The sequence below is a fragment of the Heteronotia binoei genome, chromosome 18 (genome assembly GCF_032191835.1).
Source record: "Heteronotia binoei isolate CCM8104 ecotype False Entrance Well chromosome 18, APGP_CSIRO_Hbin_v1, whole genome shotgun sequence".
Lineage (NCBI taxonomy): Eukaryota > Metazoa > Chordata > Lepidosauria > Squamata > Gekkonidae > Heteronotia > Heteronotia binoei.
In genome coordinates, this window is record NC_083240.1 from 29,887,053 (window position 1) to 29,908,486 (window position 21,434).

Consider the following 21,434-nt stretch of genomic DNA (forward strand, 5'->3'; position numbering starts at 1 on the left):
ATCTCTTCAATACATGCATTTGCTGTGCTCTTACATGCATTTTCAGACATTACACACTTAAAACCATGTCTAATGCAATCCTAAACAGAATCACACCTTCTCAATCCACTCAGGAGGGCCATGGCACAGTGGCAGAACATCTGCTTGGCATGCAGAATGCCCCAGGTTCAATCTCCTGAATAAAAGGCCATCTGACATCTGTAACCCAAGTAACTCTGACTATGCCAACAATGGTGCGTAATTTTTTAAATATGTGTGATGCACTGTGGTCAAAGATCGAACATGAAACTCAGTACAAGGAAAATTCAAAAACTGGTTTCACACATGAATTTGGCGGTACAAAAATGACATCAGTTTCTAAAATAGTCCATCTCTTATCTGTAATCCAATAGACATTTGTATTCAAATTTCAATTCAATGCAGGTTCCAAATGGGCATCTAAACATGTTTTGCATAAATTCTTCAGTATGAGCAGTAATATAATAGTGCAATATATTTAGTGAATATAATAGTGCAACAATATACAGTGACAAATGCACTTCGTTATAATTAGAACAGTAATTGGATGTATCAGAGCAGGACAAGTCTTCTGATTACTGGCTGTTGCGTACACAAGTGTCTTTGCCAAAGTATTTCTGTTCCTTTCTGATCACCTTTAAATGGAACCCAATGGGAATAATAAATCTTTCAATACATGGACATGCCTATAGAATGCTTTTTTCCCCATATGTGTTTTTCCCATTTAGGCAAAATGTGTTGTTTGGATACTCATTTGGAATCTGCATTTAATTGAACTTTTGGGTACGAATCTTCTGGATTACAATTAAGAGGCAGGCTATTTTAGAAATATGATGCCATTTTTGTAGCGCTGAATTTATATATGACACCAGTTTTCAAATTTTCCATGTACTAGGTTTCATGTCAGTTCTTTGACCACAGCTCTGTTACTTTGCTTCACAGGGCATCAAAGGGGAGAGCTTTGTGAGGTTTGCTTTTGGGAGAGCAGACCCTCCTATGGGGGAGATTTTTCAGGAATAGCTGCTTTTAGGCAGAGACAGCGAGAGAGAATGCAACAGCTGAGCAGCACCCTGCACCGACAGTGAAAAGTGTCCCTTCTGTAACCATCTGCTTTAAGAACATATGAAAAGCCATGTTGGATCAGGCCAATGGCCCATCCAGTCCAACACTGTGTGTCACACAGTGCCCCCCCCCCCAAAAAAAAACACCCAAGTGCCATCAGGAGGTTCACAAGTGGGTCTAAAAGCCTTCCACTTTGCCCGCCCCCCACAAGCACCAAGAATACAGAGCATCACTGCCCCAGACAGTTTCAATAATATACTGTGGCTAATAGCCACTGATGGACCTCTGCTCCGTATTTTTATCCAATCCCCTCTTGAAGCTGGCTATGCTTGTAGCCACCACCACCTCCTGTGGCAGTGAATTCCACATGTTAATCACCCTTTGGGTGAAGAAGTACTTCCTTTTATCTGTTTTAACCTGACTGCTCAGCAATTTCATCGAATGCCCACGAGTTCTTGTATTGTGAGAAAGGGAGAAAAGTACTTCTTTCTCTGCTTTCTCCATCCCATGCATTATCTTGCAAACCTCTATCATGTCACCCCACAGTTGACGTTTCTCCAAGCTAAAGAGCCCTAAGCGTTTCAACCTTTCTTCATAGGGAAGGTGTTCCAGCCCTTTAATCATTCTAGTTGCCCTTTTCTGAACTTTCTCCAATGCTATAATATCCTTTTTGAGGTGCAGCGACCAGAACTGCACACAGTACTCCAAATGAGACCGCACCATCGATTTATACAGGGGCATTATGATACTGGCTGATTTGTTTTCAATTCCCTTCCTAATAATTCCCAGCATGGTGTTGGCCTTTTTTATTGCAAACGCACACTGCCTTGACATTTTCAGTGAGTTATCTACCACGACCCCAAGATCTCTCTCTTGGTCAGTCTCTGCCAGTTCACACCCCATCAACTTGTATTTGTAGCTGGGATTCTTGGCCCCAATATGACAGCAAACAATTCAGAATAGAGAGGAGCTTTGTTCATGCCAGCACATCATATACCTAAATACGATCCCCTGGGATGCCTTGAGGGCAGCCACATAGGAAAAAGCTCAAGCAGATTAGGACAAAAAAATAGTTAGGGACAAGAACACTTTGTGATCAGCAAACATGAGCACACAAGCTCTCTTCCAATTACAGAGTTTCAGACCTAAAAGGAAACCTGCATAACACCTGCCTGAAGAGTCATAATCTTGCTGAGCAAGGGCAGTTATGCAACTGTGGGCTAGGGGCACTACTAGGGCAGGGGCCCCAAATGATGTTTTCAAGGGGAAAGGTTTGGAAAAGCCAAGACACCAGCTTCCACCAGAGGCTTATGGGGAGTAGCACGCCAGGTGGAATGGCGCCGCTGAGGATTCTCAGAATGCTGCTGGAGGAAAAAGGAGAAAACTGAAGGTAATGCTTTGCACATCAGCCTCCAGGAGGGGCAGTTCTTTCATGGACAACAGTTGCTCAGCACAAGGTGTAAGAGAAAACAGAAACAGGATAGTCCTACAGCCACTTTCGGCCACAACGGCCACTTCTTACAAGGCCAGTCCAGAAGGAGCTCCCCGTTCTTTTTTAAAGAAAAAGAAAATCTACACAGCATCGAGTCCAGGGCTGCAGCGGTAGAAACGGAAGCCTGCCCTGTGCATCAAAATGTCTAACAGTGGCACTAAACAAGGAGCTAGGGAACAAATCCAAGGGGACATCCAGAGATGTAAGGCCACCAGTTAACATGGGTCAAAGCCACATGCTATTTACTGGCTTTTAAAAATTTTGGCACCCATCCTCCAAAGTGCACAGTGTCCCAAATCTCTCTGCACATAACCAGTCGTGTCAAGCAGGAGGGACGTGATCAGACATGCCGGGGGCTTTTACCTGTGCTGTACAGCGGTGAAGATGGTCTTCCGTATTTAAGGCAAGCAAGTATTCCTGCAGAGATCCAAGTTCCTGTAAACGTGGAGGGGGGGGGGGAGAAAGTATTTTTGCCACTGGATTACATGGTAACCCTATGAATTCATGGAATGGGGGTACATACTCTGCTAAAAAGCCAAAATAAGTTCTGCAACTTCCACTTCTGCTATCACTGCATTTCAAAAGGATCCCCCCACATAACTGATCCAAGGACTGCAGCACACCAATACTTATGCTGGTCAGGATGAGAATACGCAGAAAAACAGCAACCCTCATGACAGTAAAACAAGCACTCCGGTATAATCCCATAAAGGGACGTTTTGCTGCAATTATCTTAGATCACAAACTTTACCCAAGAAAGCGAGAGGACCGGAAGAACAGCCTAAACTTATTAGTTTGCATTTTTGGCACTTGGGAGAAAGGGGGAGGGGGAAGAGGAGAGAGAACACTTACACTGACTCTATTCTCAGTAACAAAGAAAAGTTCGGTCAGTGCCCGGTGAAGTGGGAGGAGGATTCCCGGCTTGGTCATGTCGACGCGCAGGTTGTTCTCCATGCGGGTGAAAAGCTGCCACAGTGGCTTCAGTAACGTGAGGTCACAATCCCTGGGATTAAAAAAAGATTAAATCAACACAGGAAAGGCAAGGCCCAAAGGCCCCAATGGAGTAAGTAGCCCATAACTTGGTTTACACATGAAAAAGAGAGGTGAAGGCAGAGTTCCAAGTTGGCAGGAACAGCCCACACCCTTTCAGACTCTATAGACTGAGGGGGGGGGAGCCTCCCCATAAGCAGAAAACCAATACTGCAAGAGAAGGCTAGGGGGATCGCCCTTTCTGTCTCCTGTGCTGCTTTTTTCATATTTGACACACCTTCCATGTTTCATAAGATAAGTATAGTGCTGCTTTTCATCCATATGGGTCTCTGAAAGCAGAGCAAGCTGTATGACTTGTGCAAACAGGTTGGTGGTGGTGGTGGAGAGGAAGTGCTTCTTGAGTCTAAAATGAGAACTGATAGCCCCACATCTTACACTGAATATGGGAAACAGGGCACAGGAGGATTTTACGAACCACTTCAAAGCTGTTGGGTACTATGCATGATCTCCCTGTTGTCATTTCAGCTTTATAGGATCTTGAATATCCATTGCTTGGTATGTCCAAGGAGTCTTTTATGACCCTCTTACTTTAAAGCAAAGCTGGACTACTCGAGGAGCTCCCCCCCACCCTGCTCAAATTCAGACATCACACCTATAAAGAAGTAACGAAGCTTTAACATAACCATTAAGGGCTGTCAAGTCACACCTGACCTGTGGCGACCCCTCAACAGCTTTTCAAGGCAAGAGAACAGCAGAGGTGGTTAGCTATCACTTCCCTCAGTGTAGCAATCCTAGACTTCCTTGGTGGTCTCCCATCCATGTACTAATCAGGGCCAAACCTACTCAGCTCGCAAGCTCTAGCAAGCTTTGACCAGTCTGGACTATTTGGGCTGCTAAGGAAGCTTTAAAGGGTTGAAAAGAAAAATGGCTGGTACTGCTGTGTGCTTATATAGCTTTGTCATGCAAGGCTGTTGGCTCAAAACCATCCAAAAGGAATGCTTGCAGGTTCTGCGGCAAACATGCCATAGAGCTGGCAGCCAGCTTTTGCGGAGACATGAGGCCCCATGAGGTCAAAGCAATCAGTGGAAACTCAAGAATATTTTAATTGGCATCCCTTAAAAAAAAAAAATCTTTCCATGCAAGAATGATTCTTAGCTTCACTTTTACCATTCTGTATTGCACGTTTTCTTGTTTTTAAAAAAGTTAAAAGCCACAAGATGGGACTTTTGTGGGTTTCGTTTGTGCAGATGTGAGGATGAGCAGTGAGGATGAGCAATGCAGGCAACAAAATGGAGACTTAGCAGGTGTACCTTTGGCTACAGCACTGCACTGTCTTCAGGAGCAAGTGGATGGCTTTCAATCGCTGGTGGCCTGTTTGTCGGCAGGCCACGCCCACCTGCCACTCCCAAACTTTGGCCAGCGGAATATGAGGGACCACTCTTTCCTCCGACAGCATCTGTTTCAGGATCTCAAACCCTGGAATTCAAAACACAGAGGGTATTTTTTTTAATGGTGTCTTTTTGCTTCTCTGATAAATGGCTATTATTATTTCTCTCAAAACTCTTTCTACTCCACATTTTCAAAAGCAGTCTGTTTGCTGCAAGCACCATGGAAAACAATGGAGCACCAATAAAGCCTAGCAGCAGGAGGCAACTCATTTGCGACAGCCAAGCCAAGCCTCAGAAATCTTACAAAAATGGGAACACCTCACAGCATACAGAAATAAAGTGCCTAAATGTCAGGAAAAAAGCTGCCATCCAAACCTTGTAGAGGGAGCTGTTACGAAGATTTGGGGCCACTACTAAAAAAGTCCTGCTGGCAGTTGCTTCCACCTCCACTAAGAAGACTTGGGGGTGGGGGGAAAGCAAAGGATCTTCACCCAACCCAGAAACTTACAAGTTACCATGGTAGCGCCCTATCATTTTGCATATGAGAACCCCCCCTTTTAATATCAAACAATTTAGCAGACACCCCCCCGCAATAGTAGTTATATTGTTTATACCCACTGATAGAGAATATTTATATTGCCAGAAAGATCAAAATGATATTTGTTTGGGGCGTGTATGGGTTCACGGATTTATTGCAATAATTTCGCCCTTCCGGGGCTCCCTGCCTGCCCTGCACCCCCCCCCCCACCCGGTGAGGAACCACTGAGGTACAACATAAAATGAGATTTTATACAAACAATCAGAGTGGTATTTTGCATCTGCCCTTCCACATCGTACTTCAAACTCCATGCTACGCACTGAGCATAAAAGCCTCTGCTTTTCCATGCATTTTTTAAAACTTATCACTTTCCCCCCCCAGGATGTCCATGTAAAGAACAGTCCTCAGGCCAAGACATCCTAGTTTCACAAAAGACTTCTCAATGTGTCACTCTGACCAGAGCTCACCTGTCTGGAACCTCCCTAGGTGACCGGCCGTCACTGTAAACTTGTAACCCCATTCGGTGTTGCTCATGTCGGATGTAAATCGATAGTACAGTGTATCTCCTGTCAAGCAGAAAGGAAAGATTCACACAAGCTGGGACCCCAGGCTCAAAGAATAATGGCAGGAGGGCAGCTCCAGAATTTTTCCACATCAGCAACATTTACAAAAAATGGGAGTGGAAAGTACCTGTCTGGTCTTCTAAAGGTAGGCTACCTGCAGAAGCACTGCAAATACAGGAGACAGTAAAGCCTGCAGCTAAGACCATAAATTTAGGAAGGGGAGGACATCAAAGCACCTGGTGTGTTATCTGTCAATTAACTGCTAAAACAGAAAGAAAACTGAACCCAAAATAACAGACCAAGTAACCAAAAAGTGGGGCAAATGTTCTTTAAAAAATAGTTGTTAGGCAATAAACAATTTTAATAAAATCACATCCAAAAGCCTGAAATAGATCTGGCATATAAACCTCCCTAAACAGAAAAAGTGACGTGGTATAAGCCCAAACTAAAAATCGAACATATACCTTTCAGCAAAAAAAACAGAAGCCTTCATTAGTGTTCAATCTATCCATCAATTTGTTTTTAACCAAAGATGCTGAGGACTGAACCTGGATGCAAATGCTTACTATCCTCAATGGGAGACATTATCTCTCTGCCTTTTCCAACAAACACGGTAATAGGCAGGGGAGGAAATTATTTCCTCCACGATGTTCTTTAAGATCAAGGAACTGTTTTAAATACATCATTTAACAGAGCCCTGATTCCAAATGCTGAAGTATCTGTCACTGGCAACTCCTAATAGATTAGAAATGTTTTCTGACAATTGTTTAGAAATATTTTTTGACAGGCAACACAACAGGAATGCTTGGGGGTGCTCCTTCCCATTAATAAGCCATTCTGTAAGTGACACACAGGGAGGGATGAGTCATGGCAAGCGTGGTATAAGACATATGGTGTTTTTCATTCTCTGCCAAACTTGGTGTATTGTTGGGGGCGGGGGGAATGAAACCAACACAAGCTACAGGGATTGTTGGGAGAGAAAGGAATTAGGTCAGAACTGAACCCCCATTAGTTGAACTGAACCTGATTATACTGTGGCTGGAAGGAGCAAGCCCAACCCTCTAAACACACCAGAGTGCATCATATTAATATTCTCAGAAGAGCTTTTGTTCATAAGACTGCCATAAAAAGGTAAAGATTGTCCCGTGTAAGCACCAGTCGCTTCCGACTCTGGGGTGACGTTGCATCATGACATTTTCACGGCAGACTTTTTACGGTGGTTTGCCATTGCCTTTCCCAGTCATATATACTCCCCCCCCCCCCCGCCAGCAAGCTGGGTACTCATTTTACCAACCTTGGAAGGATGGAAGGCCGAGCCAGCTACCTGAACCCAGCTTCCGCTGGGATCGAACTCAGGTTGTGAGCAGAGCTTGGACTGCAATACTGCAGCTTACCACTCTGCACCACAGGACTCTATTAAGACTGCAATACTGAACCGTAAAAGAGCTACCAACCACCCTCTTTGCACTCACCCAGGCTACTGACTAAACCAGAGAGGGATCCCAGACAGCGTCAACCACCGTTAGTGTTGAGGCAGATGTAAGGGTAAATCTAAGTTAAGGGTCAACAAAAGATGGAGAAAGGAATTCATAAAGAGAAAATGGGAGGGTAACTCCATTCCCCATGAGTAACTCCTGATTGCCAAGTATGGGTTGCAGACAGCAACTCTTATGCCAGCAAAGCACTCTAATCTCTGAAACCATATTGCATGCAATGCAATTAAGACAAACGAGGAAGTGGGTTCTAGATCATATCAAGTCAGAACCCTCCCTGGAAGCTAAAGTGACTAAACTGAGGCTATCATACTTTGGTCACTGGGAAAGACAACCATGCTAGGGAAAGTGAAAAGCAGCATGAAAAGAAGAAGTTTCACCTGGGAGCTCGAAGTCGGTCCACTTGTGTGGGGGTCCGCTGAAGCTGTGTCGGTCATGCTGCAAGTCGCTGCTGCTAGATATGAGCAGTTCATCGCACCCTTCTTCGGTGTTACACTGGGGATCAAACTTGATGGAGAGGTAGATAGCACCAGGGATGTGAACTTTGTCCTGTGGAAGACAACCCAGGCCAACGTCAGTAACTCCAAGCGTGTGGCACCAACGCGTCAACTCCAAAGGCAGCTTCTGGCTGAATGTGTCAAGGGGACTGGATTGGGTGCAACCCACTGAATGAATCAGAGACCTGAACTGCAATCTGCTGGAGATATGGAGCTTATGTCAACAGCATCTAGGCTGGTATCTGTCTTAGTGAACTAATGAGAACTGTGCATAGCCTGTGCTCAGCTTGGTCACAACAGGGGAAGCCCAACACCATGCCATGTGATGGGCGGCTGGCAAAGAACATCTGGATTGACTAAGCCATAGTTATCAGGAATGAGGGACAGCTCTGACATCAAAATATCATCAGCCCCCTCCAGCCCAGCCTTGATATTACTATCATATTGGTATTACTTTGTATTACTTTACTATCATCACTCACTGCTGCTGTTACTAGTTATGATGGGGACCGTAACTCCTGAAGACAGAATTGACAACTTGCATGAATGCGATGAAATCGACATCGGGGCATCTGTGAGATAGTATAATATAGTCGGTACGCCATCTGAAGTGCTGTTTTTAAGTTGTTTTTATGTTTATAATCAATATTGTAACCCACCCTGAGCCTGCCTGCAGGACAAGCAGCATAAAAATCCAGTCCGATCCAATAAATATATTAAAAAATATATTAACTTCATTTATACCACCACCTTGCTACCTGGCATTACATTTTATGACGCATGTGGCCCGGCCCTTATGACGCATGTTGGATCCAGCCCTTATAACAAAAGAGTTTGACACCCCTGGTTTAAATCATTTCCCTTTCCTCCATTTTATTCTCACAACCACACAGAGAGGTAGCAGGATAGGCCGAGAGCGTGTGACTGGCCCAGACACCCAGCAGAGTGAAGATTCGAACCTGCATCTCCATGATTCCTCTTCTGACACTCAGGACTCTAGCCTACCATGGATGCCAATGCAAAGGGTAGCTATTCAACTCTTCTGGTAAGACACCTCTGGTTGCAGAGTCTAGACGTATCCACTTCCAAAGCAAAACTGCAGCAGAATTACCCACCTCCTCAAAGGAGGCTGTCCATTGCATTTCTTCACGAGTCACTACTATGGCCTCCCTTCCTCCCCATTAGGACATACACAGTGATTCATAAGGGGGGGGGGGAGGCTGGGCTCATACATTCCTGATATCAGAAGAACTGACAGACCCAATACCTCAAAATTTGTATTATTGTTGTAGGGATGCTTGGATTCGCGCACTTGGACAGCCATTCCAGGTTCCTCCATAAACTGACAAGCTGTGAGTGCCATAGTTGCAAGCATGCTTTTGTCGCAGCCCCGCAGCACTTTCAGGAGAATCTGGGGAAGGAGAAAGAAGGGGGGAAGAGGGGAAATCTCATGAAAAAAACATCTCATCACACATAACCGTTACACAGCTCATAGCTAAAGAATTGTGGGTTCCTGAAAACACAAACATGCTCAGCTGCCTTATACTAATGCGAAAAGACCACTAAAGAGGAACGCGGTGTCTAAAACTGAACAAAGTGCCAAGAATCACCACACTGTATAATTATATTGAACGGGATACTAACCCACTAAAGGAAGTGATGACTGTTAAAACAAAAGCTCCCGTGTACATGTAGCACAGGTGAAAGTACTTTTATTCTAATACTCATCACTTCTATTGATATCATTTTAATAGGTTATGCATCCTGCTTAGTCTAATTATATAGTGTGGTGCTTATTAGTACTTTATACCCATGCAGACAAAAAGGTTCGCCTATTAGCTGACAGTGGCAGCAGCCTTCCAAAGATCTTTCCAAGCAATGGTACACAGTGACTGTTTTTCACTGGAGGTGCTAGGGAGTGAATGTGACTTCCAGCAGGAGTTCTACAACTCAGTGCTGGGTTACGACTTGACCAAATGTGAAACGCCAACAGGAAGAACGGGCATTCTCATTTTCAGCATATCTAGCATTAATTTGGTCTCGGAACTTACTCATCTGTAATTTAATCATGTCCTTTTTTCAACAGGCTCCTTCCACTTGAGATGAAGAGATGGAAGAAGAGTTGGATTTATACTCTGCCCTTCACTTGGAGACACAGAGTGACTTACAGTCTCATTTCCCTTCCTCTCTCCCAGTCACCCAGCAGGTGCATGTGGAGGAGGAGTGGGGAATCAAACCCGGTCCTCCACTCTTAACCACTACACCGAACTGGCTCGAAGAGACAGAGAGTAGCTCTTCAATAACCTATTTATTTTCCTCCTTTAACAAGTCCTTACTGAGCAACCTGTCCAACAGTAAAGTTCATGATGCTTACTGAAAAAACATCACTGGCCCTCACTTTGGACCATACTCGCCTCCCTGATTCTCCCATCCATTTCAAACTCCTTCCCTATGCAGATTGTGAACTGCAAACCTACAGATATAGAGACATTAAACTGCTACCTTTTCCCACAGCTGTTTCTCCTCCAGCTGCATCAGCATGTCCAGGATGTAAGTCATATGAGCTGGGCCACTGAGCTCCAGCATTTCTTCGCTGATGGCCACGTCATCAGGCCACTTGGCTAACAGCAAGGCGAGGACGTGCCTGGCATAGAGGACAGCTGTTGCCTCATTGACCCGGTGGAGATAACCCCGCACAGCTTTCTTGCTCTTGGAGTCCAACTCCTTCTGCAGCAAGACGGAACTTTTGGTGCGGCGTTGCTTGGCGTAGCTGAGCTGGAGGTCGCTTTCTGTGTTGGTGATGAGCTTCTGAGTGATGGGGTTGAGTTCTTCTGTGGCTTTATCACTGGGGGCAGGCTTCGACTGCAAGAGAGGAGCAGGCTGGAGGGATTTAGAACGTTACAATTCAGAACCCAGCTTTAAACAGTCTCTGTTTCTCATAGCACAGCTGTTATGGGCTGAGCGCAAGGACAGGCTGGAGCTGCTGAACTTCCGCCTGTTGCAGTATTTTCCAAACATTATATCCAAAAGGCCTAAACATATTCAGCAGGCACCTTCATACAAAACTTGTGATTCCATTTTGACAGGACGCAAGTATCAAAGTGTGCAGCCTGGACCCGGATGGCTCAGGCTAGGCCAGTCTCAACATATCTCAGAAGCTCAGCAGGGTGGACCCTGGTTAGTGTTTGGACAGGAGGCCATCAAGGAAATCCAGGGTTGCTACACAGAGGCAGGCAACAGCAAACCATCTCTGTTCATCTTGTGCCTTGAAAACCCTACAAGGCCACTATTAGCCGGCTGTGACTTGAGAGCACATCACTAAAGTGTATGCCTGTGTGTCCTAAAGGTCAGGTCAGAGTTTCCCTCTACATGTTTCACTGTGCCTCACTGCTCAATTATGTTTTCTTTCCTGTTTCTCTGGGGCGGGGAATCACAGCACCTAACAGGGAAGTAAAATGCAGCTTGCTATTTTGCCAGTAGGACTGGACTGCAGAAGCAGGAGAAGATTTGGATTTCTCAAGGATTTATTCTTATTAAACATGTTTACACCAGAACATCAGCTTTTGATTTCCTTCTTCCCCCTGCAGGCAAACTTTCTCTTCCTTTACAAAATCCTCATTGCTCTCTTCTAAAAGAGAGCACACCAAACATACAAAGCTGCTGTATACACAATCACAACTTCGAGTCATTTGACACCGTGTCACCTTGTCTGGCTGACAGCAGCTGTCCAAAGTCGCAGGCACAGAAAGGAGTCTCCCCAACACCTGCTTGCTTGGGTGATGCTGAGATTCTGCACTCAGAACATGTACTCTAGCAGGAGCAACAGCCTTGTTTCCACACACACAACATACCTTCTATTGAGCAAAAGAACCTTTTTAGGGAATACAAGAATCTTTTATTACAGGACTCTGTGTTGAAAGAGTCTTTGAGGACATTTCAGTTTCTACATTATTTCTGCGTATTTCCACCATTCCTGCCCTGCACAGGCAGAGTGTTACCTACACCCATAAGTGAGGGTTGTGTCAAATGTTCGTTTCTATAATGGAGTAGAAAAAGAAGACTGTAGATTTATACCCTGCCCTTCTCTCTGAATCAGAGTGGCTTACAATCTCCTTTATCTTCTTCCCCCACAACAGACACCCTGTGAGGTGGGTGGGGCTGAGAAAAGAAAAAGAAGAAGACTGCAGATTTATACCCCGCCCTTCTCTCTGAATCAGAGTCTCAGAGTGGCTTACAATCTCCTTTATCTTCTTTCCCCCACAACAGACACCCTATGAGGTGGGTGGGACTGAGAGAGCTCTCACAGCAGCTGCTCTTTCAAGGACAACCTCTGCCAGAGCTATGACTGAGCCAAGGACATTCCAGCAGGTGCAAGTGGAGGAGTGGGGAATCAAACCTGGTTCTCCCAGGTAAGACTCCGCACACTTAACCACTACACCAAACTGGCTCTCAAACTTATTTTGTTCATTTTCAGGGAAAGTATCAACGTTAATATATCTGAAGTCTGTAAAAGCTTGAGAGAAAAGTCTTACCATAGGGAACAAGAACCACCAACAGTTAAGAAGGGAATTGTTCGTCTTTATTATAAAAGAACCTCCCATTTTAAGCTATTAAATGGAGAAGAGGGAAACCACATATGCCATCCTGAACACCTGGAAGGAAGGGCAGGAAAAAAGAGAGATAAATCTCTCCATCTCTCTGCTTCCTCCAGGGAAGATGGTACTGAAAGCAGCTACACTGGGCACCCAAAGAAGCCTTTATTGCTCATATACATGGGGGACAGAGGGAGGGACAGAAAAACAGCAATGTTGTTGAATGGGGGGGGACCACTATATCCCACTGCACCTGTTTTGGTGCAGGACAGGACACTCACCAGGCAAGGCAAGATGATCATGTCAGTGTCTACTGCCTTGGAACTTTGTTCCTCTGAGCGCAAATGCTTGCTGGGTTGCCATTTCTGAGCCAGGGTTCGGATCCTTTCATCAGTTGTGACCACGTCCCCATCAAATCTTAAACAAACAAAAGCATGCCTAAGCATTTCACAGTCAGAGATGACATCTCTAGAAACAGGGTTTACATACAAAGCCTTTCCGATTTACATGTTCAAAGTTATTCCATGCCTACTCCTCTCTTCCTCCCCAGGACAGCTTCATGTTGTTTTGTTTGTTTTGTCATTTGTAGAAATCACAGATTGGTTTTGGGTTGCAAATCAGTTACTGTTTTTGTGCCCCTTTCAGATCACGTTTGCAAGATGCAAACAGCATCAGCAGCAAAAGCAAACCGAGTTTGCAGTTGGAAAGACTGTTCCCTTAACTCTGCTTCCCACTGAAGTGATGGCCACACCAAGACTCAAACCCCTCTATTTGATCCTACACATCATAAGAAACACATGAAAAACAAAACAAATCAGAAACTGTAAACAGCAGAGTGTTAAATACAACAGAAAGTAAAACTATTACATTTGGATAGTGTGCAAGCAATTAGACTTCTGCCTGTCTCCTCAATCATTAGCAGCTCCAGTCCCCTAACCATTCTATATATAAACATACATTTGTCCATTATATGTAAATATATATTGACTAAAGTAAATGTACATTTATCTATTGAAAACACAGTCCTTGCACATAGAACATAGAACATCACTCAATGCACAGCAGTCAAGAAGGTCAGAGCGCCTGCTATGGCTGCAACGCCACTGAGAATGTTCTCCGCAGCTGAGAACGAAACGTCTGGAAGAAAAACCTTCTCCAGTAGAACACGGCACTTGAGCCCGAAAGATTCTACAAACCCTAAAGAACATTAATTGTATCAGGAGAAATAGATTCTAAGCCCATTTCTTTCTAAGCCCATTTCTTGCTTGTTTTCTGTGTGCGGAATTGTTTTTTTAATGTGGGGAAGCCCTTCCATGTGAACCTCCAACTGCAGTCTGACATGATGTTTTCTAGGCCATGTTCGATTCAAATGGACTAATGGGGAGGCCCTAATAGGTCCTGCTAAGGCCCCCCCGGCACAAGTAAAATGCACATCAGAATCTTTTAACACACATAGGCTGTTTAAATGCTCATCAACAGCAATGTAAATCTTGTACACAGGAAAATGCTCCCCCGCAAAGAAGTTTCCAAAATGCTGAAAATTAGCTTCTATACACTCTTTTCATAATTCTTTTGAACGTCTGTTTGTCAAACTACTTTGCATACCTCTGTTTCTCTCGTCCCAGACTCGGAAATTCTCTTACCTCTTCTGAACCTCCAGGAAGAAAGAATCTGTTCTCTTCATTTGCAATTCGTACATGGCCCGAAGGATATGCAGAGGCGCATCGAGAGCATCGTGTGTCATCTGGAACAAAGTTTGACTGAGATCAGAACAGAGAAGCGGATGGGAAAAGGTGCTGGTACTGTTTTCTCAGCCAGAGCAAAGGTGTATATGCCTTCTTCTCCTCTGCACAAATAAGAGGAGAAAAGCTGCTACAATTGTTTCAAAGGGAAAGATAAGCAATTACAGTAGCATCATAGGAGGGGCAGAGTGCTACATTTAAACTGCTTGGAGTATGACTGGTCACTCCCAATTGTTCTTCTACCCACTCCTCTAAGAGTTTAATGTGACATCTGAATTCAGCCAAAGACTGAAAAGGAGCTCAATGTCTGCTAGTAATTTCTCCAGCCCTCAAAACAGAGATTTTGCCTATGAATAAAATCACCCTGGACTCCACCCATTCTTACCCTCACATTCTCAGGGTTTTAACCTGCAAGAAATCTGGCGCACACTCTTGATAGCAAAGGAGAGAGCTCAGGTAAGGCACTCATGCCTCATATTGTACAATATGATACAAAGCTGTTTTTCCTCTGCTGCTTGGCTCAATTACAGTCGTGAAAATTCTTACACGCCTCCCTCATGCCCAACAATTATACACCACAAAGTACCAAGAAGCAGATTTTGGTGGCTTCATCCAAGCCCTCTAGAGGGTCAGGCCGATTCTGGTCTGCATCGGCAGGAATGACGACAGACTGATCCATGGCTTGATCCTCATCCCTCTCCTCCAGTCTTGAGTCCTTTCGCTCAGCTAGGGAGCTTATCTCCTTTTTGGATGAGTAAAGCATGACTGATAAGATCTAGAAGAGAATGATACAGGCAACACTCAACTTCAGAGGGCACAGGAGAAACCTGGGTCCCAGACTGTCGCTAACATACTACGCTTTGATTGTATGTTTGTTTTAATTTTAGTTATGATTGTTATATGTCACTTTTCCATCTAAAAAGAAAATGCCTGAGGCAAATCACCATTTTAAGAAATTAAATATCTGTTACTTAATTGATACTTCATTTGCAGCAACTGCTGCAAAGATAGCAAAGTCCTTCACAGAATGGACACGTATTTGTTTTTACAGTATCATTTATGTGCATGGTGCTTTAACAAGGGACCAATGTAAGATCTTGGCCCTGTGAAGGCACGAATGCCTGCAGCTGCGTTATGCTGAATCAAACTCACTGGTCCATCAAGGTCAGTACTGTCTACTCAGACTGGCAGAGGCTCTCCGAGGTCTCAAGAGGAGCACCTTTTAACTGGAGATGCTGAGGATTGAACCTGGGACTCTATATGCCAAGGAGATGCTCTTCTTTCTGTGCCACTTCCTCATCCCTGCTTATGGAGCAGGAAACCACCTGAAGGATGCTGCAGCTCATTTTCAAATTGCCTTCCATTTGCAGGCACATTGTGACGAAAGTCTGTGTAATCCCAACCCCACCCTTTTAAAGTGTTAATACATCTGTATATTCAAACATCACTCCAGGCATCTGAAAAGACAGGTTCTAGTTCATAAAAGGCCATGCCACAATATGCTGGATCACCTCCATGGCGCCCCTCAAACTACCACATTTTAATCTCTGAGGAATTTAAGCATGAGGAGCTAAAGTTGCTCGGCTCAATTAAGTGAAAGAGCACATCACCTCTAAGTCTCGGAGAAGCCACGTCTTGCTGAAGCCTGTCCCTTTGCTGCACTTCTTCACCAGCAGCTTAAGTAAGCCCGTCTGAAGGAAGGCAGTGCAGATTTCTTCAAAGGCATGTGTCTGCCAAAGACAGGGAAGACACTGCTTTGTTAAGTCAAGTGGGTCGAGTCAGATCTGGGAGATGGGAGTCAGTCTTGGCACTCCACATTAGTGTCTTTTAGGGTTGCCAACAGATTTATGACAAATAGACCAAGAACTCCCTGTTTATTATTTCTTTTGGGAACTGCACACAAATAAAAGCAGAAACAATAACCTGTGCACATAAAAAACAGTTAAACGGCGACAAAAAAGCAATTGATGGAATTATGTAGCGATACCTAAACTACAACTGTCCCATGCCATTCTGAAATATCCATACCTTTCCTTGTCATCTGGATCTATTGACCTGGTACACCCCCTGACCGTTCTTTCCAAGAAGCTTGGGACAAAGTACACAGTTCCTCCTTCCCCCAACTATCCTCACAACAGCTTCAGGAGGTAGGTCTAGGCTGAGAGGCAATGACGGGCTCAAGGTCACTCTGTGAGTCTTATGAAGAGTGGGGATTTTGAACCTGGAGGCCTCTCAGTTCTTAGCCCAATATCCAGTACTACTGCACACTGCTCCCCTTCAAAGAAAAGAAGGCAAGAAAACTCCACATGGTAATTTCCAAACTGTAATGCTGCTACTAAAGACCAATGTGGTGGAATGGCCAGACTACTGGACTTTGACTGGGGAGACTAGGGTTCAAATCTCTGTTCTGCCATGAAGCTGACTGACCTCTCTTGTGAGGCTAAAATGAGGGGAAGAGCTGACTGCAGGGAGGGCAGGGGAAGTGATGCGATGAAAGAGTGAGGCCTTGTCCTGTGTAGCTACCTGCAGGAATTCCGAACCATACCTTGAGCGTTCTGTAAAGTCCCTTCAGAGCAAGAGACAAGACCCAGGATGCTTCCACTGCCTCGGCAAAGCTGCTATCGATACTTGTCTGGAGAAGGTGGCTGGTTATGAAAACAAAATGCTGGAGGTATTGGCGCAGCTGGCTCTGCAATTCGCTGTCATCTTGGACACACTTCTGAACCAGCTGGTAGTCTTTCACTAGAAGCAGAGCAGGGAGCGGATAAAGAAGGGGATCACGTTGCTTTTGGCTGATATCTCAACCAAGGTTAGCTTTGTCTACTCAAGGCAGCCCTGAACCTAACATCAAGTAATACTTGAATGCTGAACACCACTCCTCTAAGTCTGAACAAGATGCATCGATTGATCAGTTGATACTAGCCAGCACGATCTGCCCCATGCTCAATGCAACTCCCAAGCAAACAAGCATCTGGAACAACTGGAGCAGCCAGCGGCTGTATTTACTGTTTGTATCTGGAGCACTTTTTTTTTTTTAAGAGATCAGGTAGTGATTCTGAACACAATCTCAGTTCATTCCAATACTGCACTCATCTGTACAAAGGGACCAGAACCCCCAGCTCCACATTACCGAATCAAGTATTATTCCAATTTAGTATAATGAAATCACTGCTTACAAAAAAATTTCCTTTGTTAAACAATTCAAGATCATTTTGTGCTTGCTTTAGATCTTAGCAATATTTTGCTTGCAGCATACTTTGTTATAGGTTTCCCCCCTCCCCCTGAAAGACTGTGGAGTGTAGCTAAAACCACCTCTCCGCACTGCTATTCTGTTGAATCCAAAGATTAATGTTCTGCTCAAATGTTTACATATTCTCCTTAGATACGGGGCAGGGGGGGAATAGGTCCAATAGAAAATACATCCTATTTGGATGTTCTTATTCATTTTATTCTTAAAAATAAACTGACAACAGAACATCCTTAGATGTGTATAACTACCTAAAGATCTATTTATATGGCCAGTTATACTGTGATAACCAATACAGACTTCTGATTTATGGTAAGACAAGTCAAACTTCTGGTTTATGGTAATGCAAATAAAAGTAAAGTGCAGCAGCTACCCAGGAGATATCAGGACTCTCTCTTGTGTTTGAAAATAGGAGGGTAGGCTTCTCTCATCTGTAAATCTCAAGTCTTCCCCAGTTTAAACACACTAGCTGAGAGCCACAGATTTACTTTAGATGCACCCAAAGAGTTGCACGGCTCCTTTAGTCTTTTATCACTAAAAACAGATACCCTTGCCACAAACTGGCTCTGGAGACAGTAAGCCTGAGATAACTTCTGCCTTGTGATTTAACATGCTTTCTAGTTTGGCAGAAGCTATGAGGGTCGGATTAAGGGAAAGAGCAAAAGAGAACCTGATTTCCTTTTCCGGGTTTTGACATCCACAACCACTGCCCTGTTCTTCTCCGTGAAGTGCTTGAGAATGATCACATTGTGGGCTTCGTTTGCATTATCCATGTACACCGAACGAGTGCCCATGCACAGAACCTGTGATGGCAACAACAGCCAAAGTCTTCAAATGTTATTTGTCCCACCAATGTGGTTTTGACTCTTCCAAATCATTTCCCCTTTATCCTCTTGCCAAAAACATTCCCCAACAACCCCTTGGCCTACCAAGTTTACCTCTGGAAAGCCAACGAGCACCAATAAGGTGAAGATGTTTGTGTGTTTCAACTGAAAGGGCAGCTGTTTGATGCAGTGGTCTGTGAAAGCGGCAATCACCCCATGCCACTGGGCGGAGGAATTCAACGCTCGAAGGATGTCTGCCATGGTGCATGCCCAGTCAAGGCCTACGCGGCTGGAAAGCAAGGATTAGGGTCAATGGCATGTGCGACAGAGTTCTACGAGTTTTGTTCCTAAAGCAACGGTGTTCTACAAAAACGAAAAAGGCAGAACTGTTTCCCCACTTGAGACAACTGTTTCGTAATGGCTCCCTGCAAATGTTCAGGAAAAGAGTGCTGTTGAGGAAAACAAGATTTCTATTTCGGTCTCCATCGCTAGAGTGGCCCAGGGTCACCTTGGCTACCAGGAGGCTCATCCTACTGTGCTTTCACCTCCTTTGCCCCCCCCCCCCGATGGAGTCATATGCCTGGTGCCTAAAATGGTGCCAGGCATGACAAAAGCTAGCTGCTACAGCTTCCTGTGCACCAAATTTGTTAACCTGGGGAAGGAAAGGTACAAGACATCTAGGTGGTACTGCTTACTGCTCATTAACAGAGCAAGAGCTTTGAACAAGGTGACAGAGCAGGCAGGAATGGAAGCTGCAGGAGAAGAGAACCTCTGTTTGATTTGCTTGGCTTTATTCATGGAAAGAGTGCAAGAGGAGACCTGCTCAAACTGCCCTCCTCTACTGATCTGAATAAAACTGCATTTCCAAAGGAACAGCCTCTGCATCTAGAAAGAATTCCAATTCCTGGACATTCATCCTAGACTTACAGTTTAACTGGTCCTAAAGGCCTGGAGGCGGATAAGAGAAACAACGACAGCATAACATTTTGTCAAATTCATTGGAACGACCTGCCCCTTCTCTAAATTTAATGCTGAACTTCCAAGGCCATGCAACGTAGTTAATATGCAACTCTTCCCCAAAGGCTGATAGTCCCAAACTATGGAATTTCTGCTATGGAAGCTATAAATGAGAGAACCACTGAGGATGCTGCCCATCCTCTACTCAACCTGGTATTTAGAAGTACACTGCCTCCAAATTGAAAACCCCATTTAGCCACCTTGTTAATAGACCAATTTTTCCATGAATTTGTCTAATGCCTTTCAAAGCCGTCTGCCAGGTGTCTGGAGAGGCAGTATTTAAATATTCTAAATAAATCTAAGCTAATGGCTGTCACCATATTGGATACCAGTGAGTGCCAATGTTCACAGGGCCTGATGGCCAGCAGGCCAAACATGAGCTGAGTGTGGATCCTGAAATACAGCCCCATAATCCTCGGTGCTGGGGATGTACACCCATGTAAGAAGACGCTACCTGAAGCTAAGAACCTGAAAGCCCTGGCTGAAGCAGCACCTGTCCAAGCAGACGGCTCCCAGGCTGAAAAGGAGATGGGTCGTCTTCCAGCCTTCTGGCACCGTGGAGCCATCTCCGGCAGCGACGAGGCTGTGCTTAGCCGAGAGGACCTTGGTCACGGCAGCATCCACTTCGGCAGGAGTCAGCCTCCGAATCAACTGACCCAGGAGTCCCAAGGTCAAGTGGTAGGTTTCGTTCAAATGGCCAGCGTTGGAGATGACAACTTGAAACATGAGGGGGAGGATCTGATCCAGGTTAATGAGGGATGCTGCTGAGCCCTATGGAGAGAAACAGGGGTGGGGTGGGGTGGGGAAGTCATCAGTAGAACTGGTGATCCAGTTTGCTTGATCTCTAGGGCTTCTGCTTCTGGCCTGTTAGATCCAAAAAGCTTCCTCTCAGTCTGCTTGAATGCCAACCTCAATGGGAGTGGTGGGGGAAAGGTAATTTCAAATGATGAAAGAAGCAGATCCCAAAATATCCCCACCTTTCTTTCATCATGGAACTCGAGGTGATGTACATTTTCAGGGGTGGGGGAGGGCGTCAGGAGGCATCTCTCTAGACACTGACCAGACACACTTGCTTCACTTTATAGCCAGATGGCTCCATCAGGCAACCCGCAACCAGACCCTGTTCCCTCTTAGCTGCAGAGTCTTGTGAGCAAAAATTCTACTTTGTGAGCTACTGGTACTAAAGTTGTGAGCTACTGGCATTAAAGCTTGCTGTCATGGCATCAACTAAATGTGGTTTAGCCAAGCTAGGACATCACTGAGGGGAGAGGTTCTTGGTTTTGATTTCTCTTAAGCTGTCTTTTCTTTCAGGCATGCCAGGTGCCCCCCAACCTTGTTAAAATTGAGGAGGTAATGGGCGCACATAAGAAATGGCTGCAACGGTGATAGGGGCCAACCACAAAAAGCTGGGAGGCTCCCAGAGAAGTCAAGACAAAAGTCCTAAACTCTTCTGAAGCAGCGCCTAATCTGAAGATTCAGAAAAACCACGACTAGCCCTCTGCAGTGGGGAAAAAGGAGGTGGGCACCAGGAAACATACTGATGGACATCTTAGTATCTATTGCCACAGTGCTGGGGAAATCACTGCAACAGGCAACTGCCTTTTCATTTTAGAGTTAGCCTTCTGGGGATATTTCTTTTTAGAGATCCTGTACTGCAGTCGGAACCCTCTGCTCATGACCTGAGTTCGATTCCAGCGGAAGCTGGTTCAGGTAGCCAGCTCGAGGTTGACTCAGCCTTCCATCCTTCCGAGGTTGGTAAAATGAGTACCCAGCTTGCTGGGGGGAAAGTGTAATGACCAGGGGAGGCAATGGCAAACCACCCCATAAAAAAAGGTCTGCCATGAAAACGTTGTGAAAGCAGCATCACCACAGAGTCAAAAGGACTGGTGCTTGCACAGGGGACCTTTCCTTTTCTACTTTCAATTTAGAGCTCTCTCTAGAAGCACATTCATACGCCAAGGGAAACAAGCA

The 21,434-nt window shown here is 45.0% G+C and overlaps 1 protein-coding gene across 1 annotated transcript in view; it reads right to left on the bottom strand.

Annotated features, from left to right (window-relative positions):
• Positions 1-21,434, bottom strand: part of ZZEF1 (zinc finger ZZ-type and EF-hand domain containing 1) — a 91,865-nt gene that overhangs the window by 3,376 nt on the left and 67,055 nt on the right. Inside the window, exons 40-54 of the mRNA XM_060259564.1 lie at positions 19,957-20,234; positions 18,561-18,735; positions 18,293-18,425; positions 16,921-17,117; positions 15,986-16,105; positions 14,962-15,150; positions 14,277-14,377; positions 12,915-13,050; positions 10,544-10,903; positions 9,309-9,452; positions 7,925-8,093; positions 5,956-6,054; positions 4,873-5,038; positions 3,425-3,575; positions 2,936-3,007 (exon numbers count right to left, since the gene is read on the bottom strand). Of these exons, the coding sequence (XP_060115547.1) occupies positions 2,936-3,007; positions 3,425-3,575; positions 4,873-5,038; positions 5,956-6,054; positions 7,925-8,093; positions 9,309-9,452; positions 10,544-10,903; positions 12,915-13,050; positions 14,277-14,377; positions 14,962-15,150; positions 15,986-16,105; positions 16,921-17,117; positions 18,293-18,425; positions 18,561-18,735; positions 19,957-20,234 (2,490 nt within the window). The remainder of the gene's footprint in view (positions 1-2,935; positions 3,008-3,424; positions 3,576-4,872; positions 5,039-5,955; positions 6,055-7,924; positions 8,094-9,308; positions 9,453-10,543; positions 10,904-12,914; positions 13,051-14,276; positions 14,378-14,961; positions 15,151-15,985; positions 16,106-16,920; positions 17,118-18,292; positions 18,426-18,560; positions 18,736-19,956; positions 20,235-21,434) is intronic.